This window comes from Diprion similis, chromosome 12 (assembly GCF_021155765.1).
Source record: "Diprion similis isolate iyDipSimi1 chromosome 12, iyDipSimi1.1, whole genome shotgun sequence".
NCBI classification, from domain to species: Eukaryota; Metazoa; Arthropoda; class Insecta; order Hymenoptera; family Diprionidae; genus Diprion; species Diprion similis.
This window is the reverse complement of record NC_060116.1, coordinates 17,505,482-17,516,904: the sequence shown is the minus strand read 5'-3', so window position 1 is coordinate 17,516,904 and position 11,423 is coordinate 17,505,482. Positions and strand designations below refer to the sequence as shown.

The 11,423-nt window shown below is 41.3% G+C and overlaps 1 protein-coding gene across 1 annotated transcript; it reads left to right on the top strand.

Annotated features, from left to right (window-relative positions):
• The first annotated feature begins 1,282 nt into the window (after positions 1 to 1,282).
• Positions 1,283 to 3,667, top strand: LOC124413219 (U4/U6 small nuclear ribonucleoprotein Prp4). The gene is made up of 4 exons (XM_046893655.1): positions 1,283 to 2,056; positions 2,126 to 2,503; positions 2,850 to 3,063; positions 3,170 to 3,667. Exons 1-4 carry the CDS (start codon positions 1,525 to 1,527, stop codon positions 3,627 to 3,629), a joined length of 1,584 nt encoding a protein of 527 aa, XP_046749611.1. The 5' UTR covers positions 1,283 to 1,524; the 3' UTR covers positions 3,630 to 3,667.
• The last annotated feature ends 7,756 nt before the right edge of the window (positions 3,668 to 11,423 follow it).

Genomic DNA, 11,423 nt, shown 5'->3' with positions numbered 1-11,423 from the left:
AATAGTTTTCAACTTCAACAGTGCTTCGTAAATTCAGCTAAGCTTACATTCGGAAATGGTGTTGTTTAATTTCTAATTATTTGTGTGAAACGATGCCCCACTGTGTTCTGAATCCAACAAATATTTTATATATTGAAGTTGCGTAGTTTCTGGAGCTTTTGGTCATAAAATCCACCTAACATCACCTACGTTTTATGCGAAAAGGTCAGGGAATTTTGAATTTTTCGACAGGAAAAGTGGGGGAAACATATTTATCGCACCGCAAGATATGTATAGCGTCTTCTTTCTTTATTCATGGCTATATCTCGTTAGGCCAAGGACTAATGATTCATAGCATCGCCAAGTTTTCACCAGCATATTGAATACTGAGCATGGACTATGGTAAACCAGTCGCAATAGCGTTATACCAGTGTGCAATAACGTGGTTGTAGCTACGAGTACGAATACTGGACTGAAGAGATAAAGTCTACTTGCATAAGACTGTGCGAGGCCTTGCTTAATTATTTTTAATATTGTAAATTGACCAATTGTAATGCCAATAAAACAGGGAAGCGTCACTTGATGCGCACTGAGTGCGAATTTCCTATTTTATTGGCATTCCTATTCGTCAAAAACTAGGCAGCAAAACACTGTGACAGGCACTGAATTCTCGATAATGACGGAACGTCTTCATACTTTGCAGCATAGAGGGTAGAGAAAAGGAGGCCCCACTCAGCGCTTCTTACATGAAACTAGCTGCGGCCGAAATTCCAGCCAATAATAGTTCTGGTTCTTGCCGATGGCGACGCTGAGGCATATTATTGTCGCATTTGTAATTGATATATATATATATATATATTTGTTTTATAAATGTTTCTTTTACCTGTAAAATAAAATCGTTCTTTTTTTACGCATCCCCAATTAATTGCTAATTTTGTAATACGTTTTCCAGTCTATCTATATTTCAAATTATTATATCTATGATATAGGATACCTATGTTATAGTTATATTCGGAACGAGACGATAAATAAAAAGAAATATTTAGGTTTTCAACAAAAAAAAAATACTCTGTTTAAAAAAAAAAAATTGTGTTTACTAGAGATTTTATGCGTTGCGATCGGTTACCGTCCAACGGAGCTCCGCGTGAATGCGCCTATGTGAACTCGCCACAGTCGAGCAGACCCCACTCGCATTCAGTTTGTACGACCGTGGTTTGTACCACTTGTACCCACGGTGGAAACGTAGTCTATGCTTCGAATAGCGTCCAGTATGGCGATTATGATAATTTACATACATATAATAACTTACGATAATGTCACTGGATAACTCTTAATATTCGTTCGAGAAAAGATGAATTCATTTCAGCTACTGTAATTACTGTAATCAAAGAATACTTTGCTATACTTTACAGTATTTCTGTAGATCTTTAATTAAGAACTGAGTGGTGGTAGCCTAACCTAAATTATAAACGTTTGCAGCCGAAGTTTGTGAAATATTTAAAAAAATAACGTATATGTAAATTTTTATACTTAAATATAATCGAAATGTCTGACGACGAGGATCTGGTTTATGTGAAAAAGCAAAAAACCGTGCATTATGGATCCCTTGAGGAAGCTGAACGTGCCCGACTCACAGCTACATCTGCAGAATCTTCGGATGAAGAGAGAGATCATAATAGGAGTCCATCAGATACACCGACAACAGGTTCTGCCCTGGGCAATGTACACATATCAAATGAATACATGGAACTTGAAGATGAGATGTCTAAAGATAGGCAGGCTCTGCTTGAAGAATTTGAGCGGAGAAAAAAAGCCAGACAGATTAATGTTTCGACGGATGATTCAGAAGTAAAAAAAAACTTGCGCCAACTGGGGGAACCAATTTGTTTGTTTGGAGAAGGCCCAGCAGACAGAAGGTCTAGGCTGAGAGAATTATTGGCCAGCTTAGGTGAAGACGCTATCAAAAAAAAGCATGAGGACGAGGAGCGGCCATCGCATCAGACAGAACGAGATGCGGAATCAACTTGGTACCACGAAGGACCAGATTCTCTTCAAATTGCCCGCTCGTGGATAGCATGTAAGTATCAAGAAGTATTGACTCAAAATTAATGGTTTACATTATATTACAGTTCCGTTTTTTTTTTAGCATATTCACTTCCCAGGGCCAGAGACCGGCTTGAAAAATCCAGAGAAGAATTAGAGCTTCCAGGGGCTACACGTACGGCACGTCGACAGGAACTCCTGAAAAAATTACAAGCTTTGAGCATTTATTGCTCCCAAATTGGAGACAGCCGCCCCATATCATTTTGCCAATTCAGTCCGAATTCAAAATTATTGGCAACATCTTCCTGGTCTGGGCTTTGCAAAATTTGGTCTGTACCTGAGTGCTCAATTGCCAGAACTCTCAGGGGTCATACCTGTAATGTAAGCTGTATTGTTTTCCATCCAAAAGCAACACTCTCTGAAGAGATGCTGGGGGAAAATGCATCACCTACATGCGTTCTAGCAAGCTGTGCTTCAGATGGTAATTATTAGGCTGGTGAAGGACATGTGTTGATGACCCACGCAGAAAAGCATCTATTTTGCAATTAGACAAAAGATATTTCTATGGTTCACCAGGACTCCTGATGCATCAGGAAGGCTGTCGCACATTGAAATTATACTGCTTATTTGCATGAATAAGTATTGCACATTTGCATGAATAAATTCATCTATGTATTCTCAAATCGGTGATATTATCAGTCAATGATTGACTTGCTCATTCTTATGAAGTGGATGCTCAGCTTCTGAAATTATAAGATCGCATTATGACTGGTCTTCTGCTCAGCTAGTTTATTTATAGTTTCATCTCTGTCTTCATGTTCTCCCAGGAAGTGTCAAGCTGTGGGGTGGAGGCAACAGTGAAGAGCCATTAGCAGAAGTTGAAGGCCATGAGCCCCACAGAGTATCAAGGATTGCATTTCATCCATCGGGTCGTTTTTTAGGAACCTGTTGCCACGATGCTTCTTGGCGACTGTGGGACCTAGAACAACAAGCTGAAGTTTTGCATCAAGAGGGTCACGCCAAGGCAGTACATTGCATAAGGTTAATACTATAATATAGTTTTACTATTCTTGAATAAATCTTGTCAGTGCTTTTTGATGGAGTGGCAGAAACAATGGTTGATTGAAAAAAAGGTTTCTTTTTTCAGCTTCCAATGTGATGGCAGCGTTGTTGCTACGGGAGGCCACGATTCCTTTGGCAGAGTTTGGGACCTGAGAACAGGCCGCTGTATTATGTTTATGGAGGGTCACTTGAAATCTATTTTCGGAGTTGATTTTTCGCCTAATGGTTTTCACCTGGCTACTGCAAGCGAGGATAATTCGTGCAAAATATGGGACTTGAGAAAAAGATCGTGTATTTACACAATACCAGCACACACCAATTTATTATCAGACGTGAAGTATCAGCGTACCGAAGGGCAGTATTTGGTTACAGCGTCGTATGATAATACCGCAAAAATTTGGTCCAATAAAACGTGGCAACCATTGAAGACATTGCCCGGACATGATGGCAAAGTAATGTGCTGCGACATCTCCCCTGACCATAAATTTATAGTTACTAGCTCGTATGATAGAACATTTAAGCTCTGGGCACCTGAAAATATGTGAAATAAAACCGAAATGTTGTCAATAAATACTGTAAATGCTCATCATTTTTAGTGAAAATTTTCAGTCACCGTTTCTCCTGCTATAAGTAGATTCGACTGAGTGGAGAAACTAGGGCTACCATATATTGTTACGCGAATCAAATCTGTGATGGTTAACGATTCGTAATGAAACATTGTTTCATTGTTGTACTGTTGTACCAGTAACAACCTGAGTGGTGTATCTTGTATGATTTACAGTATCAAACGACGTGGTGAGTATACATTTGTCGCTGAACACTATTTTCTGAGATGGAAAACTTTATAATTTGGTAACCAGAGTTGTAGGCGATCAAACGTGCGCGACAGACTATAGCAAAAACCTCAACTCGAAACCGGAGACACGCGTCATTTCTAAAATCAAACACGTGCAATTTTTCAGAAAACGCTAGAATCAATCGAGCTCTATAACGCCGTATCAGCAGGATTTGCAGGATAAAAAGATAACAAACGAACACCAATTGTTGAGATCAAATTTTAAAGTTGGTGACGATAAGCGGAATAGTTTAATTGTATTTTCTCAGCTATTGAACCAACAATGTTCTAGATGCCTTTATGGAAGTCCGCAGAGTTCGATTTGTGAGAGAAAGCTTCTGAAAATTAATTCTGAGTAGCGAAGTTTGTGACCTCGAGAAAATTGCAAAACAACGACGGCTAACCGCTTTAAATGTTTAAGTCCATTTGTAGCGGATTTTGAAAACAGCTGAAATCAATTCTTTCCGACTGTGTATCGACGTAATTTTACAGGAAAGATTCGTAGCGCACAATCTCGACTCGCTGTGAACAGCGGACCAAGCAGGTTTTTTTCGAGCTTCTTACGTCTTAAGGGATTAACGGGAATAACCCGTTCCATCCACGTATCTGATCACCAATCGTCAATATTTTGATATTTTTATCGATTGAGCGCAACGCCTAAATGCCGCGCAAAGGAACCTACGTGGTTGTATAGGTCGGAGAATCTCGATTACATGTGTATTCAAAGAATTACCATTTCTGGGATTGGTATTAAGACATGTAAAAAAATGTACGAAATGAAGAAGAGAGATTCCGTAACTGGCAGCGTATTCGGACGCAATCGCGAGTCCATTCCTCTCGCAAAATTACGTCCATCCAGTGCACCAAATAATTGCTTCCAGCACTTTTGAAAGTCATCAAAATTTTCATTAAAATTGCGAACGCCTTACTTTTTGAGACCAGGAAATTTTTGTCCCCGAATTAGTTCGTATGACCATCTCTAGAGTAATTCGACCCCCAGGAACTCAGAAAACACATCAAAAAGAGCGTAGGACCAGCAGCAGAGAAATGACGATGAAAATCATGACTTTTTCGGCCGTAACTTCTCAGCCATCGCTCGCAGCGTTTTGGGACTGCGCTCAATCGATTCCTCTCGCAAAATTACGTCGAAATAGGGCATGCAGAAATCGATTGCAGCTTTTTTCAAAATCGTCGAAATTTTCGCCAAAATTCCAAAGGGGTAAGCCTTACTTTTTTGGTCATTTTCGGAGCCGAAAATTTCTCGTCTCGAAATCGATTTGTATGACCATCTCTAGAGTAATTCGACCCCCAGAAACTCAGAAAACACATCGAAAAGAGCGTAGGACCAGCAGCAGAGAAATGACGATGAAAATCATGAGTTTTTAGGCCGTAACTTTTCAGCTATCGCTCGCAGCGTATTGGCACTGCGCTTAATCGATTCCTCTCGCAAAATTACGTCGAAATAGGGCATGCAAAAATTGATTGCAGCTCTTTTCAAAATCGTCGAAATTTTCGCCAAAAATCCAAAGGGGTAAGCCTTACTTTTTTGGTCATTTTCGGAGCCGAAAATTTCTCGTCTCGGAATCGATTTGTATGACCATCTCGAGAGTAATTCGACCCCCAGGAACTCAGAAAACACATCAAAAAGAGCGTAGGACCAGCAGCAGAGAAATGACGTCGAAAATCATGACTTTTTAGGCCGTAACTTTTCAGCCATCGCTCGCAGCGTATTGGGACTGCGCTCAATCGATTCCTCTCGCAAAATTACGTCGAAATAGGGCATGCAAAAATTGATTGCAGCTCTTTTCAAAATCGTCGAAATTTTCGCGAAAATTCCAAAGGGGTAAGCCTTACTTTTTTGGTCATTTTCAGAGCCGAAAATTTCTCGTCTCGGAATCGATTCGTATGACCATCTCTGGAGTAATTCGACCCCCAGGAACTCAGAAAACACATCAAAAAGAGCGTAGGACCAGCAGCAGAGAAATGACGATGAAAATCATGACTTTTTCGGCCGTAACTTTTCAGCTATCGCTCGCAGCGTATTGGCACTGCGCTTAATCGATTTCTCTCGCAAAATTACGTCGAAATAGGGCATGCAAAAATTGATTGCAGCTCTTTTCAAAATCGTCGAAATTTTCGCCAAAAATCCAAAGGGGTAAGCCTTACTTTTTTGGTCATTTTCGGAGCCGAAAATTTCTCGTCTCGGAATCGATTTGTATGACCATCTCTAGAGTAATTCGACCCCCAGGAACTCAGAAAACACATCAAAAAGAGCGTAGGACCAGCAGCAGAGAAATGACGATGAAAATCATGACTTTTTCGGCCGTAACTTTTCAGCTATCGCTCGCAGCGTATTGGCACTGCGCTTAATCGATTCCTCTCGCAAAATTACGTCGACATAGGGCATGCAAAAATTGATTGCAGCTCTTTTCAAAATCGTCGAAATTTTCGCCAAAAATCCAAATGGGTAAGCCTTACTTTTTTGGTCATTTTCGGAGCCGAAAATTTCTCGTCTCGGAATCGATTTGTGTGACCATCTCTAGAGTAATTCGACCCCCAGGAACTCAGAAAACACATCAAAAAGAGCGTAGGACCAGCAGCAGAGAAATGACGATGAAAATCATGACTTTTTCGGCCGTAACTTTTCAGCTATCGCTCGCAGCGTATTGGCACTGCGCTTAATCGATTCCTCTCGCAAAATTACGTCGAAATAGGGCATGCAAAAATTGATTGCAGCTCTTTTCAAAATCGTCGAAATTTTCGCCAAAAATCCAAAGGGGTAAGCCTTACTTTTTTGGTCATTTTCGGAGCCGAAAATTTCTCGTCTCGGAATCGATTTGTATGACCATCTCTAGAGTAATTCGACCCCCAGGAACTCAGAAAACACATCAAAAAGAGCGTAGGACCAGCAGCAGAGAAATGACGATGAAAATCATGACTTTTTCGGCCGTAACTTTTCAGCTATCGCTCGCAGCGTATTGGCACTGCGCTTAATCGATTCCTCTCGCAAAATTACGTCGAAATGGGGCATGCAAAAATTGATTGCAGCTCTTTTCAAAATCGTCGAAATTTTCGCCAAAAATCCAAAGGGGTAAGCCTTACTTTTTTGGTCATTTTCGGAGCCGAAAATTTCTCGTCTCGGAATCGATTTGTATGACCATCTCTAGAGTAATTCGACCCCCAGGAACTCAGAAAACACATCAAAAAGAGCGTAGGACCAGCAGCAAAGAAATGACGATGAAAATCATGACTTTTTCGGCCGTAACTTTTCAGCTATCGCTCGCAGCGTATTGGCACTGCGCTTAATCGATTCCTCTCGCAAAATTACGTCGAAATAGGGCATGCAAAAATTGATTGCAGCTCTTTTCAAAATCGTCGAAATTTTCGCCAAAAATCCAAAGGGGTAAGCCTTACTTTTTTGGTCATTTTCGGAGCCGAAAATTTCTCGTCTCGGAATCGATTTGTATGACCATCTCTAGAGTAATTCGACCCCCAGGAACTCAGAAAACACATCAAAAAGAGCGTAGGACCAGCAGCAGAGAAATGACGATGAAAATCATGACTTTTTCGGCCGTAACTTTTCAGCTATCGCTCGCAGCGTATTGGAACTGCGCTTAATCGATTCCTCTCGCAAAATTACGTCGAAATAGGGCATGCAAAAATTGATTGCAGCTCTTTTCAAAATCGTCGAAATTTTCGCCAAAAATCCAAAGGGGTAAGCCTTACTTTTTTGGTCATTTTCGGAGCCGAAAATTTCTCGTCTCGGAATCGATTTGTGTGACCATCTCTAGAGTAATTCGACCCCCAGGAACTCAGAAAACACATCAAAAAGAGCGTAGGACCAGCAGCAGAGAAATGACGATGAAAATCATGACTTTTTCGGCCGTAACTTTTCAGCTATCGCTCGCAGCGTATTGGCACTGCGCTTAATCGATTCCTCTCGCAAAATTACGTCGAAATAGGGCATGCAAAAATTGATTGCAGCTCTTTTCAAAATCGTCGAAATTTTCGCCAAAAATCCAAAGGGGTAAGCCTTACTTTTTTGGTCATTTTCGGAGCCGAAAATTTCTCGTCTCGGAATCGATTTGTATGACCATCTCTAGAGTAATTCGACCCCCAGGAACTCAGAAAACACATCAAAAAGAGCGTAGGACCAGCAGCAGAGAAATGACGATGAAAATCATGACTTTTTCGGCCGTAACTTTTCAGCTATCGCTCGCAGCGTATTGGCACTGCGCTTAATCGATTCCTCTCGCAAAATTACGTCGAAATAGGGCATGCAAAAATTGATTGCAGCTCTTTTCAAAATCGTCGAAATTTTCGCCAAAAATCCAAAGGGGTAAGCCTTACTTTTTTGGTCATTTTCGGAGCCGAAAATTTCTCGTCTCGGAATCGATTTGTATGACCATCTCTAGAGTAATTCGACCCCCAGGAACTCAGAAAACACATCAAAAAGAGCGTAGGACCAGCAGCAGAGAAATGACGATGAAAATCATGACTTTTTCGGCCGTAACTTTTCAGCTATCGCTCGCAGCGTATTGGCACTGCGCTTAATCGATTCCTCTCGCAAAATTACGTCGAAATAGGGCATGCAAAAATTGATTGCAGCTCTTTTCAAAATCGTCGAAATTTTCGCCAAAAATCCAAAGGGGTAAGCCTTACTTTTTTGGTCATTTTCGGAGCCGAAAATTTCTCGTCTCGGAATCGATTTGTATGACCATCTCTAGAGTAATTCGACCCCCAGGAACTCAGAAAACACATCAAAAAGAGCGTAGGACCAGCAGCAGAGAAATGACGATGAAAATCATGACTTTTTCGGCCGTAACTTTTCAGCTATCGCTCGCAGCGTATTGGCACTGCGCTTAATCGATTCCTCTCGCAAAATTACGTCGAAATAGGGCATGCAAAAATTGATTGCAGCTCTTTTCAAAATCGTCGAAATTTTCGCCAAAAATCCAAAGGGGTAAGCCTTACTTTTTTGGTCATTTTCGGAGCCGAAAATTTCTCGTCTCGGAATCGATTTGTATGACCATCTCTAGAGTAATTCGACCCCCAGGAACTCAGAAAACACATCAAAAAGAGCGTAGGACCAGCAGCAGAGAAATGACGATGAAAATCATGACTTTTTCGGCCGTAACTTTTCAGCTATCGCTCGCAGCGTATTGGAACTGCGCTTAATCGATTCCTCTCGCAAAATTACGTCGAAATAGGGCATGCAAAAATTGATTGCAGCTCTTTTCAAAATCGTCGAAATTTTCGCCAAAAATCCAAAGGGGTAAGCCTTACTTTTTTGGTCATTTTCGGAGCCGAAAATTTCTCGTCTCGGAATCGATTTGTGTGACCATCTCTAGAGTAATTCGACCCCCAGGAACTCAGAAAACACATCAAAAAGAGCGTAGGACCAGCAGCAGAGAAATGACGATGAAAATCATGACTTTTTCGGCCGTAACTTTTCAGCTATCGCTCGCAGCGTATTGGCACTGCGCTTAATCGATTCCTCTCGCAAAATTACGTCGAAATAGGGCATGCAAAAATTGATTGCAGCTCTTTTCAAAATCGTCGAAATTTTCGCCAAAAATCCAAAGGGGTAAGCCTTACTTTTTTGGTCATTTTCGGAGCCGAAAATTTCTCGTCTCGGAATCGATTTGTATGACCATCTCTAGAGTAATTCGACCCCCAGGAACTCAGAAAACACATCAAAAAGAGCGTAGGACCAGCAGCAGAGAAATGACGATGAAAATCATGACTTTTTCGGCCGTAACTTTTCAGCTATCGCTCGCAGCGTATTGGCACTGCGCTTAATCGATTCCTCTCGCAAAATTACGTCGAAATGGGGCATGCAAAAATTGATTGCAGCTCTTTTCAAAATCGTCGAAATTTTCGCCAAAAATCCAAAGGGGTAAGCCTTACTTTTTTGGTCATTTTCGGAGCCGAAAATTTCTCGTCTCGGAATCGATTTGTATGACCATCTCTAGAGTAATTCGACCCCCAGGAACTCAGAAAACACATCAAAAAGAGCGTAGGACCAGCAGCAAAGAAATGACGATGAAAATCATGACTTTTTCGGCCGTAACTTTTCAGCTATCGCTCGCAGCGTATTGGCACTGCGCTTAATCGATTCCTCTCGCAAAATTACGTCGAAATAGGGCATGCAAAAATTGATTGCAGCTCTTTTCAAAATCGTCGAAATTTTCGCCAAAAATCCAAAGGGGTAAGCCTTACTTTTTTGGTCATTTTCGGAGCCGAAAATTTCTCGTCTCGGAATCGATTTGTATGACCATCTCTAGAGTAATTCGACCCCCAGGAACTCAGAAAACACATCAAAAAGAGCGTAGGACCAGCAGCAGAGAAATGACGATGAAAATCATGACTTTTTCGGCCGTAACTTTTCAGCTATCGCTCGCAGCGTATTGGAACTGCGCTTAATCGATTCCTCTCGCAAAATTACGTCGAAATAGGGCATGCAAAAATTGATTGCAGCTCTTTTCAAAATCGTCGAAATTTTCGCCAAAAATCCAAAGGGGTAAGCCTTACTTTTTTGGTCATTTTCGGAGCCGAAAATTTCTCGTCTCGGAATCGATTTGTGTGACCATCTCTAGAGTAATTCGACCCCCAGGAACTCAGAAAACACATCAAAAAGAGCGTAGGACCAGCAGCAGAGAAATGACGATGAAAATCATGACTTTTTCGGCCGTAACTTTTCAGCTATCGCTCGCAGCGTATTGGCACTGCGCTTAATCGATTCCTCTCGCAAAATTACGTCGAAATAGGGCATGCAAAAATTGATTGCAGCTCTTTTCAAAATCGTCGAAATTTTCGCCAAAAATCCAAAGGGGTAAGCCTTACTTTTTTGGTCATTTTCGGAGCCGAAAATTTCTCGTCTCGGAATCGATTTGTATGACCATCTCTAGAGTAATTCGACCCCCAGGAACTCAGAAAACACATCAAAAAGAGCGTAGGACCAGCAGCAGAGAAATGACGATGAAAATCATGACTTTTTCGGCCGTAACTTTTCAGCTATCGCTCGCAGCGTATTGGCACTGCGCTTAATCGATTCCTCTCGCAAAATTACGTCGAAATAGGGCATGCAAAAATTGATTGCAGCTCTTTTCAAAATCGTCGAAATTTTCGCCAAAAATCCAAAGGGGTAAGCCTTACTTTTTTGGTCATTTTCGGAGCCGAAAATTTCTCGTCTCGGAATCGATTTGTATGACCATCTCTAGAGTAATTCGACCCCCAGGAACTCAGAAAACACATCAAAAAGAGCGTAGGACCAGCAGCAGAGAAATGACGATGAAAATCATGACTTTTTCGGCCGTAACTTTTCAGCTATCGCTCGCAGCGTATTGGCACTGCGCTTAATCGATTCCTCTCGCAAAATTACGTCGAAATAGGGCATGCAAAAATTGATTGCAGCTCTTTTCAAAATCGTCGAAATTTTCGCCAAAAATCCAAAGGGGTAAGCCTTACTTTTTTGGTCATTTTCGGAGCCGAAAATTTCTCG